This window comes from Macadamia integrifolia, chromosome 6, assembly GCF_013358625.1.
Source record: "Macadamia integrifolia cultivar HAES 741 chromosome 6, SCU_Mint_v3, whole genome shotgun sequence".
NCBI lineage: Eukaryota > Viridiplantae > Streptophyta > Magnoliopsida > Proteales > Proteaceae > Macadamia > Macadamia integrifolia.
Window position 1 is genome coordinate 1,487,311 of NC_056562.1, and position 19,831 is coordinate 1,507,141.

The window sequence follows — 19,831 nt, forward strand, 5'->3', positions numbered from 1 at the left end:
TCAGGTCACCCAACCTTATGGAGTAACGAGATTGGGTGGGTGATCTTAAGTAAGGTCCTTTTGTGGGACGCAACTGTTCTCCGCTTGCACTAATGTTCTTGGCTGCTTCAATGTTCAAAATCTTATATTGGACTTTGAGAACCAGGGATCAAGTATTGGTACTTCAAAGACCTAAAAAAAAAAAAAAAAAAACTGTTCTCTGCTTGCTGAATCTCCCAATGGAACTCTTCACAATTGAAAATTTGGAAAATTCAACACTTTCCAATAAGGCAAACATAGGCAAAATGGACAGATATTCCAATTAGACCCCACAGATGGTGAGTTGTCTGTAACATTACCCTCTACTGATCTGTTCTTTAAGATACCATTGAATACTTCTACCTCTCTCCTTTCCTGATCTGCAGCCCAAAGTTCAGACACCAAAAAGTATTGAGTCAACCCATGGTTCACGTAAGTGAAATCGGCGATGGAATTGGCTTCAATGGATTCAAACTTTGATTCAATCAAAAAAGGATAGATCGACCTGAACCCTAAAAATCAAGTACAAATTGGCCGGATATTTCAATCTGACTCAGCCGGAATCGACAATCTGAATCTGATTCCTCAAGCCAAGGTGCATGCAGCAACAACAACAGACATTAGCCTTTCTTGGCTCGGTTTCTTTTCCATTACCCCCTCCACCCCAATGCCCAAAGAGAAATAAACCTCTTGGCCGATAGCCTCATCATTGTTCATGAGTAGAAAGGCAATTGGGTAGCAGATATAAAATCAAACCATTACAATGGAACTGTTCAGAATGAATCAATCATCAGTTCAAAGGAAGTTTTCACAGATTTAGTATCCATTACTAAAGGCAGTCTGGAACGGGAATGTTTAATATTGCAACACAGCCTGAAACTGTCTAATGATCGCAGCAGCTATGCACTATGCACCTACAGGAAGGTCCAGAGTCCAGACCATTAGAATCATAATTTGTATTCAAAATCATCAAAGAAGGAATTAGTTCGAAAGAAAATTTCTGAACCAAATTATACCACTTTTTAGTGACAGCTAGAATAATTCAATCAGGCATCTTTTGCTATCCATGACTAAAAATCATATACCTTGTTATGAAACATTGGAGTACGTATGTTGATGAGAAATAACAACCTGACAAAATTACTCATCAAACCTGAGATTGATTAAAAGGAATAGTACTATTCTGTCTTGGCTGATGGCTCAGAGCTATAAAAGAATCAAATCTCCAGTAGTACAGATATCTTCATGTATCACATAAATTCCCTCTTATCTTTATATTTCATGGGGGAAATTAAACAAATGTGATACAGTACTCTCCACTTGCATGGGTGGCTTGATTCCTCCGAATCCCTAAAAATGTGGTTGCGGAGAAATGGAGAATCAAGAAACAAGGACATGTATAAGGATACATCATCTAGAACAAGTAGCAAATATAAGAATGACTAAACCAACATCAACTACAATACACAGCTTGCCAAATGGATGGCGTGAGGCAGGGAACCTGGATCAGAGACATTGTTACAAAATGGTACCCAAAAACCATATCTGCAATAAAATCCAATAAGCTATGAGCCCTAGCCTTGCTCTAGGCCGGCTCATTAGAACCCGACCGCCAGAAACCCTGCAATACAAAACCAACAAATTAGTTCTTAATGAGTATTGGATCAATAATTATAGTCAAACCTTGAACCTAAATCTAGATTCTGCATAGAAGCTTCTACTATTATTAGGAAATAAAGGGGTAATCTGGAATCATTTGTTTAACAAGAAGCTTCTATAGAAGGTGTTCCAGGTTGTTGGTGGGTAAACTAGCACAATGCACATTCTACAAGTAATACCACAGTGGGTTTCCAGAAGGGACAGACAGAATAACTCTACCCATCTTACCAACTTTCTCCCCCCTCTGCAACCATCAAAGGATTCAAATAAAAAGAAGGCCCAAAGAACAAGTTAAGGTGTGAGTGATTGGAAGAAACTAAAAGGAAAAAAGAGGTTCCGGAAGTGAAGTTTGCGGCACAAAAACTTATGAGAGTTTTGACTGGAAAAAAATACAATTCATCAGTCAGGAGACTAAAAGCCTATCAGGAACATAAGCGGGGAAAACTAATCAAGGAGGGAACAGGAATGAGAGGAAGGACAGCAGAAGGAACGCAGGGAAAAGGTACTGACAGCTCAAGTCATAAATCACTTGCACAATGATATAAGGCACCACAAGACCATGAGCAGGTCTACTGAAGGTGACCTGAATAAATCAGCATGGCCCAAAATGGGAAAATGGGGCATTTGGAGCCATTGATGGGTCAGGATTTGAACATATGGCTTCAAATCATCATTCTGGATTGTATATTGAAACATTGTGTCATGGCCTTGTATTCCTGAATCTAGACAGACACCCAAGCTTTCTTAACTTGTTCCCCTTGTTCAACAATCAAAACTGCATCCACTATGCATATATAAGGGTAGCTATTGACTCAGTCGATGAAGATAATATACATCTAATTGTGATGAATCTTGAGGCAGACTGACAAGTGCTGCATCTGCATGGCAATTAAGGTCCTTGGGCCTGACTAGGAGAGAACACCCCGGTATTGAGATCCAGCAAGCAGGGATGCATGCACGAAAGCAGACATAAAAGTTAAAAAAAGCAGGCTCAATCTTTAGAATACGACAACCCAAAGTGCATCTGACATTCTGTCATTGAGCACAAAATTTGGCACAACATCATCCTTTCTACCTACCTCCCTCCGCTAAAACACTAAGTATGAGGATCGTGTCTTCTCTCAGGAAAGATTTTCTTTCATTCCCTTATATTTTTTCTAAACCATGCAGGATTTTCAAATCTTAGCTAACAAAAATAACCCAGACAGTCTTTAGATTCCTGTGATTTAACCTCTCCAAACAACTGTCACAATTCCAGCAGATCCAGATCCACACAAAAAGAGAGCATTTGGTACAGATGAAGCCTTGTTTTATTGAGCAGCTCAAAACGGAACCTATTTGGGATCTGCTCATCATGGTTTTAACAGATTTGTACCTAAAAGGACAGCCGAGACAACAGATGACAACATGTGGGTGAAATTTGCCAACTTCAAACTTCATTGGCTTCACTTAGCCGGTTGATTTGTTTGTTTGTTTGTTTGTTTGCTTTTTATTTTTTATTTTATTTACAAGGTTTCAAAGAGGGAGGCCTGCAAAAAGGGGGCGTATTTTCATGTCAGGCATCCATAACTGTATGCACAATTGCGCATTAATCATGCATGGTACCAGTGCCCAAAAAAAAACAAATGGGTTCTCTTTCTTACATATGGTGAAGGAAGAGTTCCAGCACCCTCTTATCAAAAGAAGATTCTATACCTCATTGATCACTCCCAGGTCCCAGGTTCTATGAAAAAACACCACTAATAAAAAGCACGATGGACTTCTTCACATTCACACCTTCCTATCTATAGCTTAAAAATCCTATTAAACCCATAATCCCATAAAAAGAATCAGTATTTAAGTAATTTTATATCCTTCTTTATAATTAGTTACCTGTCTACATAAAGTCTCAACACCATTGATACTTCAGAAAGAACCAAAATGAATTCATTAGGTAGTGTAGTAACTGTAGACCAACATAAGAGAGACATGAAATACTAGAAGAGAGATAACCCTTATTAATAGGGGTGGTCACAAACTTACAATTGAACTTGGGTGGGCTATGGACCATGGAGTATCCAACAAATATCTCTCAAGATGGGAGATTCCCCTAGGTTAATATTTATTTATTTTTCCCAATGGGTTGTTCCCAAGTGGCCATTAGTTAAATTATATCTATTTTTATTTTTCTTGATTTAAATATATATTTTTTATTAGTTCATTATTTTTTAAAAGAAATAAATCCAAATTATCTTCTAATTAGGATTCGGACTAATAATTTGTGAATAACTCTTTTGAGTTCAAAAGTTGCAATCTTATCCGAACCTTTGGGAAAAATTCGTATTCGGGCTGAATAATTCACATATTAATAGGAGGATTAAACAGCTAATACAGCATGGAAATACTGTAAGATCATGGAGATGACAGAGATATAAAAGAAGTTAACTGAAAAGACCACAGTGGCTAAAAGAACAAGGGTCAGAAAAGATCTGGATGGCTTTGGGTTAAAAACAATTATGACTTTATCCAATGGAGAAACAGGATTCATGTACCCAACCATTGAGTCGGGAATTGGGATAAGGCTTTGTAGAGTTGAGATTGAAATACAATAAAAATGAGAGCAATTTTAGATAAAACTTCTTGAAATGATAGGGTAAGCACCACAACTAGAAGAAATAGCATCATGCATCTATTTATGTCAACACCAAATGGGTAGTGATATACACTGCTTTGCATTTCTGAATCAATAAGTTCACACTGTAGAAAGATTATAAATCTACAGCCATAATCGTCATATGGCAAAAATTTCTGATGAAAAATAAATTAAGGGGTAGATAAAATGGTCATATTAGCTTTTTCCATATTTTTACACGATGGTTACCCTTTAATATACTATAAATTGAGTAAAAAAACCATGATATGGTGAGAGATATGACAAAACATTGCAGGAAAAAAAATTTAGAGACCAATTTGTGGGTTTCTAATGTTCTGGAGGGCATTTGCCACTATGTCGGTTAAAAATGCCCATGTCTGACCAAACCCAAGGACTAATATGCACTTAGTTGAAAAGGTGCTAGAAATGAAAATAACTAATAAGTTATATAGAACACAGTAAAACAGTAGAGTCACTTAAAACTACAAATACTATCTAACCAGAAGAGACTCAATGACACCATATGGACCAAATGTGGACCCACTTGCCAGTTGCTACAAACAATTTAAAATTTACACCTGTCATCATCCTGAAATTTTTGGTGCCCACATCATGTAGCCGTATTGATTAGCACAAGGTTTTTAAAATAAGACACGGGATGGAGTGTCAAGGAGTTCAGTTCTTGTCCGGCCCAGTGAACAAAACACATAAAAATATTTAAAATAATAAAATAAAAAAACAGAAACTAGCCAACAAACTATTTGGCAATGACAACTGTGAAAACGGTTTGTTGTATGCCTATGTTACTTCCTTAAAGTTTCATCTCTTGAAGAATTTCAACCCACCAAAAAGGTTCTTATGAAACAGAAATACAATTTGTAATTAAGCGAAAAGCATGTACTGTAAAACAAAAGGTATTATATACTTTCTTCCAAAGCTCATTGTCAAAAAAAAAAAAATTAAATAAATAAATAAATAAATAAAACATAATCTTTTAGGCCTAATTTTATGTCTTCTTATTTACACTAGATTTGACGACTAATTCTACTTAATTTCAATAAATAAAAATATTTGTAATAAAATTTAATACCCACGGTAAAGAGGAAGTGCCACTAGTAGTTTTGGGATATAAAAATCTAGCCACAAGGTAAATAAAACTCACTCTTTCAGACTATATCACTATATATTAAACAGAACAAATTATCAACTGCTAAATATAATTTTTGTACTCTTTTCTTGACAAAGTCTAATGTGCAACACACATGCAATTCAACTAGTAACTAAAATATACAAAGCAGGAAAAATGCAGCCAGTTTAATATTTTACCAGATACCATCGATTCGATCTGCAATAATCTTTCCTTGTTTTGGAATGAGACCTGAAGTGTTAAGAGACTTGAATACATGACCTGCAAAAGAGAAGCTCCAAGTTAACAACTACAGTTTCGAATTTGAACTGCTATGGGAAACTTGAAGGTCATCTAAACCTTTGTCATCATCAGGCTCCAGGTGGTTGACTAAATGATCAGACTCCGAATCAATATTGAGGGCTAGGTGGTCACTTGATCCCTTACGCATTGTTCTCACATGAGTAGCAGAGGAAACAGGAGAGATTGATTTCTTTCCAAGAGACCCCTGTCCAAGCATTAGCAATTAACATATTAAGGTTGATGCAACTTCTCTATCATGAATAATTTATAGATGAATTAATAATTATGAAGGAAGCAAACATACTGAGGCCTGATAAGCCCACAATCTCAACTCTCAGCCAAGAAATTCTCATTCTAACTCATTGCAGACTAGAGAAATCATGTTTCTCAATTTCACTCTATCTAGCTAAGGCCATATTCAGACCTTTAGCAAAATTGCGCTAGAATGAAACAAGACAGGTTCAAGTTTAAATATGCATGCTGCCAAGCTGAAGCAGCGATCCATTTATCCATTATTATTGATTTAGACTTTAATTATACATATCCAAACTTTACATTAATTAGCTTATTTCATGTGCAATATCAAATGGATGGAGGCAATGGTTGCTTTTTACAATTGCAGATACGCAAAGGAAATATGTTTCCTCAGGGAGCAACACAGAAAAACAAGTGGACAATTATTGATTGCAGGTGATGAGTCAATGATTGATTCTCCAATTATTAGAGTAGACTTGGAGCTCATGATCAGGAAATGAGTCCAGGCTGCTCACTTGCATGATCATTATATGTGAGATTCAGCAGTTAGCTTTTTCAAGTGAGAAGTGTTTAAGTTAAAAAAGATTACTTCACATCCACATTGATCAGTACTGCAACTAAGCTGAAATTTCAACGAGTATTAGCTTATGGAAGCCCTGAGACAGTATTTTGTAGAATTATATAATCTTTTAGAAGAATAATTTTTTACAAGTTGGCCCATTAACTTAAGAATTCACAGCGTCATTGAAATGGATAGATCCAATGCCTGACTGATAAAAAAGAAATGCATCCAGAGTTATATACGAATTAATTGAATATTGATTTCCACTCCTCGTTTCTCTGTTTTAGTCAATGGTAGTCCTGCTGGCTACTTTCCCTCAATGAGGGGTATCCGTCAAGGCTGCCCTCTCTCCCCGTTCCTTTTCTCTCTTTCCCTCGAGGTTCTTTCCCGCTCCATTCAATCTGCCTCGGATCTCCATCTCATCTCCCCTATCCCCAAGTGTAAGTCCCTCCGTCTCACCCATCTTGCTTTTGTAGATGACGTCATAATCTCCTCTAAAGCAGACTCCCTCTCCATCTCTTCCATCATGGATGCTCTTCACCCCTTCGAATCCCTCTCTGGTCTCTCCATCAACCTCCTCAAGTCCAACCTCTTCCTCTCTGGTGTCTCTTCTGAGACCCAATCCCTTCTTCTTGGTATCACTGGTTTCTCTCTGGGCTCCTTACCAGTCAAATACTTGGGTCTCCCCCTCATCTCTTCTAGGCTCTCTGCCCACCTTTGTTCCCCTATTCTCGATCTTATTAGGAAGAGGCTCCAGCTCTGGAAAGGTAAGCTCCTCTCCTATGTTGGTCGACTGATTCTTATCAGATCTGTCCTCCAATCTCTTTACCTCTTCTGGTCTGGGATCTTTGTCCTCCCTTCTTCTTCTGTTAACTCCATTGAAAGGCTCTTCTGTTCCTTCCTCTGGAAAGGTTCCGACTCCTCCAAGTTCATCCATCCCCTTTCGTGGGAAAAGTCTGTCTTCCTAAATCTGAAGGGGGACTCGGTATCAGAAGAATCAAGGAGGTCAACTCGGTGGGCATCCTGAAGCTTATTTGGAAGCTTGTCTCCAAGCAGAAAAGCATCTGGGTTGACTGGGTTCACTCTTACCTGCTCACCCAAAATTCCCTTTGGACTTGCCCAATCCCCTCTAATGCCTCTTGGATCTGGCTGAAAATCCTCTACCTCAGGCCCCTTGCCATCATTGCCTGTTCCACTGTTATTGGCAATGGGCAGACAACTTCCCTTTGGATGGACCCCTGGCACCCTTTGGCATTCTCTCCTCCCTTGTCACCCTTAGGATCATCTATTCCTTTGGTCTTCCAAAAACCGCTCGTCTCCTCCATTCTCTCCCCTCTGGGTTGGGCCCCTCCTGCCTCTCCTCCCCCCTTGCGGATTTGTGGTCCTCCCTCCCTCCCATTCCCCCTGGGCACCGAGGTAGGGAGGACAGAAGTGTCTAGTCCCCTCATCCAATGGGTTGTTCTCCTCTGCCTTTGCTTGGTCCTTTGTCAGATCCTCTAGCCCGGTTGTTCCATGGCGTAATCTCGTCGGTTCAAAGGCCATATTCCCCGTCATAGCTTCACCACCTGGAGATGCCTCTCTAACTGCCTCCCCAAGCAGTCCTTCCTTATTCACCGTCACATCTAGGTCAACCCCTCCTGTTGCCTCTGCCCCTTCGGTCAAGAAGATATCCCCCACCTCTTCTTCTCCTATCCTCTCTCCTCCCTGGTATGGAAGACTGTTCTTGCTCGTTACTGGCCTTCTCCCAGAGCCATTCTCCCATTTGAGAGGGAATATATTTGGGTTGACATGACATTTTCCGGCTCCTCCATTTGCGACACCATTGGTAAGTTAGCTTTCTCTGTTACTATATCTCATCTTTGGATGGAGCGTAACATCCGCAGATGGTCTTCCAATTCCCATTCTCCGGAAAGGCTTTGGAAAGCTATTTACTTTGATGTTACCTCTAAAATCCAATCCCTCCATTCCATTCGATCTCAGCCGATCCCCCACTCCTCTGGAAATGATCACATAATCTCCTCCTGGTGCCTTACCCCAGCCCCTCCCCCCACCACTTGACCTCCTTTCCCCCCTCCTCCTCTTGGCCTTCTCCCTCTCCTCCTTTGATGTGGCTTTGGTTGCTGGTTCGGTTCTCTTGCCCTTATTGCTGGTTGCTGATTTGGTTTTTGCTATAATTTTTTTGTTTGTTGCCTTTTGCTTTGTTCCCCCTGGGGTTGGCTCTTCCTTGTTGGCTTAGGCCTCCCCCTGCCCCCCTTTCTTCCCCTTGTGTTTTCTTTTCGCTTTGGGTATAAATTTATTTATTCATCCAAAAAAAAATCGAATATACTAGAACAATTAGATACTTCCATATAGGAATAAAAAATAAATATTAGTCTGTCATCTGTACATTTATGAGTTTATCACAAATTGTTCAATGGAAACTCCTGTAAATGATAAATCCCAAGAAATCTTCAGAACTTTACGGCAATTGAGCTCAGCTGTGAGGATTCATGCTGACAAAACTGAGATTTTCCCAAGCTCTAGATGGACTCCCTTTATTCAAATCATGTGACCTGCCACTGAATTCAGTCTAACACAACCAGTTACAGGACAAGCAAACTCTTAATTCCATGTGTGCTTCCACCCAACCAAATGAACAACAAACCTCAAAAACCTATCTCTCCTATCAGACCCTATAGGCATATGTCACCAGCTAATCAATAAACCTCATCCAGAACTAATGAGAGCCTTTCAAGACCCAAAAGAAACCCCTTTTGTGTAAACCAGCCACTTCCAAACCCTAGAGAAAATCATACTAGCCTGACAGGCTAAACTTGAAACCCTCTAGGGTTCCTTTTAGTTTCCTCCCATAAATACCATCATCTTATCTTACTTCCCCTAGCCATACACCAGCCCCTCATAAACATGGACCCGTGCAAAAACAAATGGCATAAATGAAAGTAAAAGGAAAGAACCCAGCACTGGCAAGTCAAGAAAATCTCAGCTAAATGGGGTCAGCTACATGGATCCTTGCCCTCCAATCGGCTCTATCCGAGGTCATATTTGGGACGAGGTCTACGCTATGTCAAACTTACCATGTGGTCAAAGATCCTACATCATCCAATCATCAATTTTCCATATCTTCATCTCTCTTAGGAATCTTTAACTTCAAAAAACCTTAATCCACTTCATCAAAGCAATTATTTTTCTCTAAACTGGCATTGCCTATGTGGTTTTCATTTGACAATCACTTTAAAAAACTTCCATCTTCATTTAGGTTTCCCTTCACAGAAAATACTGGACCTTCATAGTCTCACACTAAATTAAAAACAAGTGATAATGGTAAAATGTTAGAAAATTGATAGTCAGAGTATTTTAAATGAGTGCAAGGAGGTGGGAAGATTGAAGAGGGCTTTGTTCACAGAACTACGAAGGGGTACAAAGTGGAGAGGAGCTTCTAGATGCTGTGCAATCAGGACATTCTACTAAACAGGATAGGTATATTTATAACCTACAAGACAAGTGATAATGTATGGCACATAATGTTGGGCAACAAAGAAACTGTAGATACATAAGATAAGGGTTAGCTTAGATAAGAATGTTTTGATGAGCATATGGAAGCACTAGGAAGGATAGAATTAAAAATGACTTCATTTTTGAGGATCTTAGTAGTTGAACCAATGGGTGAGAATATATCATATAGGGAGAGTTGATTGAAATTTTGTTAGCAAAAAAAATAACATTGTGTGGGTCAGGTAACTATGTAGAAGGATATTATGCATCATCCATTTCCCAGTCTAATGTTGATAATAGAAATATGCATTTTCTCGTTGAACTTAAGGAGCAAGATGGGAATTATCTGAAACCTTCCAGTCGCTTGAATTAGTAATAGTGTGATCAACAATCATGTCTGCAGATTTTGTTTTAAAGGGAGGAATAAGAAGGTTTATAAAATATTTCTCAGCTCTACGCAAGATTCCATGACTTAACTGATAGGAAAGTTCAACGTAAATATCATTATTAACATACAGCAACTTTTCCCAGTGTGCTCACTGTTCTCTACCATCTTCAGTTTGGCATGGTATCTTCCTTGACTTACCCAGACCAAGTGATCAAGATAGACCAGAACTGGACACCTCCACGGTTCGAAATCCACCCAAAACTAGATGAGGGCCAAATCTGCATCTAACCAACCAATTTTAAGTTTTTATAACCAGGTTGTTTTGTCCTTTTTTTTGTCCCCTCCAAAGATAATTTTCTCTTTGTAAATAGGTTTGACGGTCAAAAGACTCAAAACTGACTTAGACTAGGTCAGATGGAAGCAATAGTAGAAAGGTAATAATATGGGAAACAGAAAAACAGGAAAGGAAAAAAAAATCATCCTAGCAAATGTAAAATGCATAAACCTTGCCTCCATTTATGTACACATCAATGTGCCCCAACTCATATAACGTCAATTGCATGCATTGAAGCTCACAGTTTAATTCCTCCAAAGACAAGGGATAAATTATTGAAACATGTCAAATTACGAAAACGGCAAATGCATCTCTCTCTCAATCTTGGCAGTCTGAAGAAAGCGATAATAAAATAAAGCAAGGAAAAGGAAACAACAAAAAAGAACATAGAACAACAAATTTTACCACATCTTCAATTTCAGATATCTCTGATGCATTTGCTGTTGATGGTGCCTCATAGATGCTCCGTTCCTGCACCGTCTCTGGCATAGCAGGCCTCCCATGAATTGCATCTTCAAGCAATTTAACCTTGTTTGACAATTCATCTGCAACCTTTTGGCTCCCAAGCAACTTGGCACTCAGTTCCTGGGCTTTTGTCTTTGAGCTTTCAGAATCCACAATGATGGTCATAACCAGTTTTTCTAGCACTTGTAAGAGTCCCCTTGCACCAATAAGTTTCTTGTCTTCAACTAAATCATTTCCTCCCAATTTCTGAATGAATTTCTCCAAACTCAATGCTATCTCAGTCAACTCAGTCTTCAACTTCTCTGATTCTTGGTTGTTACTAAAATGATTTACAGCTTCCTTCTTCAGATTGTCATTTTCATGAACTTGTGCCTCAAGACTCGACCGCAGCTCTTCTTTTTCATGATATAATAGGTTAATCTGTTGCTGTGATTCAGCAACACCATCGATAATGCTAAAGAGTTTGTTGACATGATCTGATCCATGCAATTGAGGGTTCTCCTGTTCTGAACATTTGAAAGGGATTTCCATCCGGTTTACTTTTTCAAAGAGAGTTTTCAATTGGTCCTCTGGGAACAGATGTGCATCTGCCTCTGGAAAGCCAAAGATGAACAGAAAAGTCAATAAACTATAAAATCAAGGAGTAGAGCCTATAGTATAAATTATATGAAAGATTAAGACAAAAGAGACTACCTCCTGTCATGGTTAAAGCACAGTTCCGTGATGAGAGCTCAGATTCTTTTCCCCTCAACTCCTCCTTGGCCTTATAATCTTTGAGTTTATGCTGCATCTCGCTGCAATAATTTTGGAGGGATTCTAAATCATTCTCTAAACGAGAAGCCTTGTCATGATTTAGGTCCCTTTCTTGCATAGCGTTTTCAAAGGCTAGCGTTGTCTCCTTCAGACCCTTTTGCAAATCTTCAATGGTTTTTAGCAGAACATTCTTCATGTTCTTAAACTGTCTAGTTTGATTTTGAATTTTTCTTGCAGCCAATAACAAATTTTCCGACTCAACATATTCTGTGCCATCAACTCCTTCCTGTTGTTTGTGCACAGCATCTCCACCACCTTGTCTCGAGTCTAGGTACAAGTCATGGTACAATTTTTCTAGTTCCGGAATGGAGCTCAGATCCAGTAGATTGTTGTCAAACTGCAGTTGATTTGTAGCATCTCTGCACGTCGACAGTAGGATAGCTATTTCATTCTCTAATGTGGTAATCACACTCTCTTGTGACTCTTTATGAGCTTCTAAATCCCTCACTTTTTCATTCAATGAATCCATGCGCTCAAGCATGACAATGACATCGTCTTTTGTTGCTCGTAATGAACTTATAAGAAATGCAATAAGTTCATCCAAAGAACTAGAAAAACCTTCAAACTTGTCTTCAAGAAGTTTGTTTTTCATACTGAATCCTTCTACAGCCTTTGCCAAACATGTAGGGATATTCTCAAGGTCCACTGTTCTTGTCTCACTATTAAACAGCGTACCATTTGGCATACTGTCAAGAATTGTTGAAGAAAGCTTTGCCACATATGGATCTTTCTGGCAAAAAGAAAAAAAAAAAGAGTTGATCAGATGGGAACCTTCTAATTCATCGAATCATTAGCTAAAACCCTGTATATCATGTTAAAGTACTCAACAACAAAATATTTCCCGTTCAAAGTCAAATATGCTAATCGCAATATCCCAAAGCATTTGTCTTAAAATTTCAATAAACAGCTCCAGCTGTTAATAAACAATAATATAAAGTGAACCATTAATCACCATTTCACCATGGGTATTCAAAATTTCATACAAGTCATCAAAATCAAATGGACGGGTTCGCAAATTATTGGTTAGTCGCCTCAGATGTCGATGAATTTGGTCCTGGGCAGGGTTAGTGGCAATGTACAACTCTGATAAATGGGAACACATGAACATCCAACTATGCATGTTTCTGAGCACTTGCAGAGCTTACAAAATATGTTCTTTCAATCTCAGTAACCCATACTCGTCCACCACATCTATTATATGCAAAACTAAGGAGTAACTCCACCTCTGCTAATAGTATATAAGGTGGCACATGGCTAAGATGATGGATTCCTTCATTATCTGTCTGTGCTATTGATTTGTTAGGTCAGAAGCAGATATAGTTCTAGTCATTGGAGAAGCACAGGAGATGGCATGTGTACCATATAAAAACAGGTCAAACATGTAGTTAATACTGAAGAGTGACTTGTTTAATGTTGCTAACTACCATAGGCAAAACTTTTTTTGGTTATTACCTCATTACCAGGTGGTAGGTGCTGAAACTCTATACACTTTGCAACAAGCTGATCATGTATCTCTCCAAGAACATGGGTCATATCTTCCAGGCTCTCAAATTTTTTCTTAAAGCCTTTTGTCAGTGAGGACAATAAAGAATCGTCTTCCATAAATGCTTGAAGATTATTAACTTGATATAAGAGCTGTGAAGAACGGCTTTCTAAGCTACCATGAGTTCCAGCCAACTCTTCCATACATGCAGTTAACTTGTCATTTAGAGTCAATACCTCCTGTTCTGCAGTTTTCTTTTCATCAACAATAACAGAATAGTTGCTCTCTGCTTGTGACAAGGCATCCTGCAATGAATTTAGAGTTGTGTATGCCTCTGAGAGTTTGCTAGCCTGAGAAGCACCTTCCTTCTTAACTTTCTCTAGCTCTTTCTCCAAACAAGCTCTACCATACTCTGCACTGTCCTTTTCTTCAGCAAGGGTGGGAACATTCTTTTCCACTTCAGATAATGCATTTTCTAGTGACCTTATAGTAATGTTGGCCTCTGCTAACTTGCTCGCTTGAGATAGAGCTTCTTCTTTCACTTTCTCTAGCTCTATCTCTGCAGAAGTTTTAGCATTCTCTGTCATTGATAATGCGTCTTCCATTGAATTAATAGTTGCACATGCTTCTGCAAATTTGCTAGCCTGGTTACTGGCCTCCTCTATTGCTCTCCTCAATTCTTGTTCCATGTCAATCTTACGGGCTTCTAGGTCTTTCTTTTCTTCAGAAAGTAGAGAGACATTCTTCTCTGCCTGTGACAATGCATCTTTCAGCAATGTAATAGTTGTGTCAGCCTCTGCAAATTTACTACCCAGAGAACTGGCTTCCTCCTTGAGTTTCTCCAATTCTTGCTCCAAACAAGTCTTATCAACTTGATATTCATGGAAGTGCTTTGCAAGACATTTCACTTTTTCAACAGGCTCCTCAAAAGCTGCATCAACTGGAAGAACAACATCATCCATAGACTCAATTACCCTCTGTAACATGTTATTGCTCTCTCCCAAGAATTTTTCGAGTTGATCCCTTTGATCTTTCATAGCACCAAGATCAGATTCAAGAGCTGGAATGCACTTCAGATCACCAGACAAACTACCAATCTGATCTCTGCAGTCTCTTACTGCATATTCTTGCTGCTGCAACTCAAGCTTTAATTTCTCAATTTCTGAATCCTTTTCGTGCAGAGAATGTTTCAGGCCTTCCATCTCTTTTTCGAGTTGATCCCTTAGATCTTTCATGGCACCAAGATCAGATTCAAGTTCTGAAATATGTTCTATATCACCTGACAATATATTAATCTTATCTCTGTAATCTCTCAAAGCATTGTCTTGCTGCTGCAACTCAAGCTTTAACTTTTTAATCTCTGTATCTTTTTCTTGTACAGAATGTTTCAAGCCTTTCTGGTCTTGAACTAGCCCCTTCCCCTTTTTCACAGCAGTTGACAGCTTTTCCTTGAGTAGAGAAGTTCTCTCGTCTGATCGTTGAAGATCCTTTTGCAGTGAATCTCTTTCACCTTTCAATGCGGCAATTTCTTGAGATGCTCTTGTTATTTCATTTGACAGCTTAGTCATCTCCGATCTGTCTGGCTCTTCTTCTAGTATTTTCTCGCATAGTGTCAATTCTTGATCCCTTACATACAACAAACCTTGAATCATTTCAAACTTCCCCACCTCAACATGAGAAGATTCAAAAGAGGCATTAACTTGTTCTCTGATCTTCGCAATGCAATTTTCTATGATTAAAACCATGTCAGAGGAAGGTTCATTGGTTGTCCCATGATTGTCTATTATGATTCCAGAAGCTGATTGAATAATTCTCATCATCTGATCCTTCTCAGATGAGACCCGATACACCTTTTCAACAATCCCTTCATATTTTTGCATCAGATTGTCCAGGCCCACCTGAAGAGAATCCTTTTCCTGCTTTTCTGCTGAAAGAGATTCAGTTAGCCGGTCAATCTCATTATGTGCTTCCAACAATTCTGAGTCACGTGCAGAAATAAGACCCTGGGTTTTAGCAATCTCATCTTGCAACTTCATTATATCATCTTTAGCCTTGGAAAAGGACTCCCAAAGCCAGTTGACTTGAGATTCAAGATCAGAAGATATTGTTTCTGGGAGGTCAATTGAAGAGAAGGCATCTTTCAGTCTGTGGAATTCCATGGAAACACACTCTAATATATTCCTTCGATCCAAAAGCCATCTAATTACGTCTACACTATCCAGGGGCTGCAAACCCTCAGGCATGTCTATTTGAGACAGAGCTTCTTGAATTTCCTTAAGAAGCATTTCTCTTTGTGATAATGATTCCTCAAGGGAAGCCACCAAGTTTTGGCTTTTGACGAACTCCTCGATACTGGCTTCAGCAGCCTCTAGGGCAATTGATTTCTCTTGTAGTTGAAGTGAACAATTTTCAAGCTCACTTGTTTTCTCAGCTAGAGTTTGCTTTAATGAATCTCTCTGCTGAACCAAAGCCTTACCTTTTGTGACAGCCATGGTAAGTTTTTCTTTGGTTGTGTTGTACCTGAACTTTTCTTGCTCGAATTCTGTCTTGATTTTTATTACTTCTGCATTGAACTCTTCAAATTTTTCTTTTTCCTTGCTTATTTGCTCCAAGAAAGTCTTGTTTTCATTTTCAATCTGATTCAGTTTCTCAAGAAAATCTATTTCCTTCCTTTTAGACTCGAGCAAGGCAGCACGAGTTACACCAAAAATAGCTCCAAATTCTTTCTCTTCAGGAATTCCAACATCCAAGTTGACCTCAGCCAAACATTGCTTAAGTTGGTTGATTTCAAAAAGGAACCTGTTATTGTTCTCAATCATCACAACCATGCCCTTCTCAACACAAGATATTTTCCCATCAAGAGAGTCATCCGACAAATCATCCTCCTGAAGCACTGTGGATAGAGAAGCTACCAGCCCATTCATAACATTCTCGACATGCTGGTCCCTTTCAAGCTGAACCTCAGACTGTTGTTTTAAAGATTGAAGCCATGTATTCCGAAGCGACCCCAAATAAGAAAAAACAATGTCAAGGGATACTGAAAGCTCAGTACTTGTTGCATTAAGGTCTTCAATCTCCTGATCCTTCTTGAAAAGAATGGCTTGGAGCTCTCTCATTGTACCCTCAGTTCTTAGCCGTTCATCTAGAGCCCCTTTTAGAAACAGGATAAACTTGGAGCAGTCACCAACAATTAATTGTAATGGGGAATTTGAAACCTGAGGCATGTCCTCACTATCTCCCATGTCTGCTCGATTGTTATCATCAAGCAAAGGATGCTGACAAGTTAGACCTTCAAGCTGGTGGTGAATATTAGCAAGTTCTCGAGTGAACAACTCACGTTCGTCCTGGATAACAAGCACAGGGTCCAATAAGAATAAATTTAGCATGAAAAATAATGTAATTCATTATGAGGTACCTTATATTGTTGTTCCATGACTTCTTTCTCGCCGGCGACTTTGTCTAGCAAAGCCTGCAAACGTGCCAGTTCATCCATCAAGGGATTAACTTCTCCCAGGTCCTCAACCACCTGAAATGGAGATTCGTGGATATCAAGCTTCTTCAGAGGACTCCCCTGGGTTTCAACGGCAGTCACTGGTTCGTCCATACTCCTTGCAGAAGAAACAGTTAGCTCGTCAGACGCATCAACAAACATGTCTTCCTTCCCTGCATCTTCATTGAGGTTGCCTTCGTCCTGCGTATCTTGCATAATATCCTCCGGATTAACCAGAATCCTATTGTTGTCATCCACATCATCCACCTCCAAATGCCTGGATTCCTGTGTTTTTACATTTCTTAATGGAGGAGAAATACATTCATTATAATAAAGAGGGAAAGTATCTTTTTCGGGCAAGGAAGGTGAGGGCTTCTGAAATCGGATTCAAGAATTGTAAAAAGAAACGAAGAATTGAGAATTCCAAAGTATGATATTATCCGTACCTGATCAGCCGGAGAACCCTTGTCAACTACCGTAATTTGTTCCGTCTCAGGCGTGAATCCCTCACCCCTGGAGGATTCATCCTCCACCGGAATTTCGTTTCCATTAGCACTCGCTGTTTCACTCACACCTACCTGCTGAGTATCAGAAGCATGTTCAGTAAGAGCGCTTCGTTCTTCCTCAGGGGAAGCAGGCATTTGAGCTATGACGTTATGCTGGCTCTCAGACGATTTTACCGAATAGCCACCCGCATCAACACCCTCTGAGATCTCAACAGAACTGCTTAACCCATCGCCGGACAATAACCCTGGATCTGGAGTATCCTCAGATTCCGCAGACCGCTCTGCAGATCCAATACCTCCATCATTCCCATCAAACCCTTTGCTTCCACTTGGCATGGAGCCTGGAAATTCAAAGACCTGTTCTGAACCATAATTCTCAGAATTTTCAGACATTTCGATCTAACATAATCGGATTACACTAATTAATTAGAAAATTAACCAGATCTTCTGACGAAACCCTAGATTTTGTCGCCTGTTCTTGCTCGGATTACGAAAGCGAAAACGGTGAAGACTGATAAAGATTATCGAGGAAGAACAATGAAGTTGGTACAGATTAACAGAAACAAGGACCCGTACAGTGTAGAATAAGAGAAATGTCGGAGAGAGAGACTGAGAGAGGAGGGAATGAGTTGGGGTGTTACCTTGAAAATTGTAACCGAAAAAACCGTCGCTTTTCTTCGAGTGATCGATGAGATTCCCTTTTCATTTCTACTCGTTGTTTATGATTAGCCTCTGGTCCTGAAACGAAAGGAACGATATATCGGATCATAGACACGGTTTTAATATACATATCGGCTATCTCCAGTTGGGGTCTGCGTCTACATTTTGGTATTGAGTATTGACCATGATCGACATCAATGGTCTGGTGAAAAATAAGGATATGAATTTGAAATCGAAATCATTTATCGAAATTAAATCGAACTGTTTTGATTGATGGACCCAGATTTAATCTTTTTATCATATTTCATTGTTTTATTTCTCTACTTAACTAACGGATCTTAGTTTAATCTCGTCAAGGAAGTAGGGGTTTTTGAGATCTATTTGTCCACAAAAGTTCAGATCTATCTAATCTATCACGTGGCAAATAGATTAAAGAAACTGTCAAAACATTTTTCGATATAATGTTAAGAAAGAGTGTTTCTAAATTGCAAGGAACCCTATGACTTTTCCCATAAATAAAGAAATTCCAAGTAGGATGGGGAGAATGGATCCTGCTCATCTGTGGTAGAGCAGGGGTGACAATGCACATCCAAAGCCCTAAAGCACCCATGCATAGATCCCAACATATAGGGGCACCTCGAGGTGATGCAAATGTCAAATATGCATTGCCACCTCTATTGCGCCACAAAGGAGCTTCTGAGGTATAGAGTACACTATTGGTTTACCTTACATTTTTCATATAAAAAAAATTAAAGAGAATACTATCCATTTGCACAACTACTGCACGTAGGCCAATGGGGAGTTGTGCAAAAGCATCTTCAACCAATGGGAGGTTGTGTGAAAGCATCTTCAGCACTAGGGGGGCTTGAGGAGTGCCGTTTTTCTACGCTCATGTGTATAGATGTTAACACATGCAAGGAGGTAGAGGGCACAAGGTATGCTGGTGGTTTAGAACCCTTCCTTATAATATTATCTTTCCTAACTCCAGAAAAATACTAGAATAATTGTGTAGTGGATTATTATACTAATTCTGAGTCCTGATTGGAGATATAACCCATAGTAAAATAGCAATCATATGTCACGATTCTATTTTAATTTGTGCCCTAATCTTGGTGTATTATAAGGGATAATCTTGTTTATTTGAAGCTTGGAGGATTTTAAGTGATGCCTTGCTTATAAAGAATTCATGTATTGATATGGCATTTCCAAGTGGTTTGGTTTGGATCATAGATTTTATAATTTAATATTTATATTTATTTTTCTTTCAACTAAGAGTGATATTTTTATTTAGAAAAGCGTTTGTGTGTGTGTGTGGTTATCCATCGAATTGACCTAAGCCATTAAGTGTCATAGTGCTATGAGATCTCCCGATAAGAACCTTTCCATCGATACAAGATCAAGTAGGTCTCGATATCAGTTGTGATCGATACGACGGATCCAGATGCTATTTCCTTAACATCCCAACAACACCAAGCAAGGGGATCCCCACCATGCCTAGTACCTTCTTCAAGGAGCTTCACCCCATTTGGTTATGATAATCGTCTGTAGACGTTGCATTGGTACAGTGAGCATTGAGTGGTTAGGAACCCCTTAGGGTGCATACTCAAAAGTTATCAATCGTCCGATATTCATTGCACCTCACTGT

The 19,831-nt window shown here is 39.2% G+C and overlaps 1 protein-coding gene across 3 annotated transcripts; it reads right to left on the minus strand.

Moving 5' to 3' along the window:
• Window positions 1-1,158: 1,158 nt before the first annotated feature.
• LOC122081166 (putative leucine-rich repeat-containing protein DDB_G0290503) lies at window positions 1,159-18,254 on the minus strand. Of its 3 annotated transcripts, none has more exons than XM_042648164.1 (9): window positions 18,168-18,254; window positions 17,467-17,883; window positions 16,946-17,305; window positions 13,500-16,874; window positions 11,928-12,777; window positions 11,175-11,827; window positions 5,796-5,943; window positions 5,636-5,717; window positions 1,159-1,639 (listed from the first exon to the last, which is right to left on the minus strand). In XM_042648164.1, the coding sequence occupies exons 2-9, from the start codon at window positions 17,860-17,862 to the stop codon at window positions 1,537-1,539; spliced, it is 5,967 nt and encodes a 1,988-aa protein (XP_042504098.1). In that variant the 5' UTR covers window positions 17,863-17,883; window positions 18,168-18,254; the 3' UTR covers window positions 1,159-1,536. The 3 variants fall into 3 exon arrangements, with proteins under 3 accessions (XP_042504098.1, XP_042504099.1, XP_042504097.1); XM_042648165.1 differs by having other exon boundaries at window positions 17,467-17,888; window positions 18,168-18,245; XM_042648163.1 differs by having other exon boundaries at window positions 17,467-18,217.
• Window positions 18,255-19,831: the final 1,577 nt, after the last annotated feature.

What these genes read in the sequence shown, in the direction of transcription:
- LOC122081166 (XM_042648163.1), bottom strand. Translation starts at nt 17,919, where the DNA reads ATGTCTGAAAATTCTGAGAATTATGGTTCAGAACAGGTCTTTGAATTT. An exon ending in ACCTACCACCTGGTAATGAG is followed by an intron (nt 12,778 to 13,499) that starts GTAATAACCAAA and finishes TCTTTTTGCCAG; the next exon opens with AAAGATCCATATGTGGCAAA. An exon ending in GGAGCCTGATGATGACAAAG is followed by an intron (nt 5,718 to 5,795) that starts GTTTAGATGACC and finishes TCTCTTTTGCAG; the next exon opens with GTCATGTATTCAAGTCTCTT.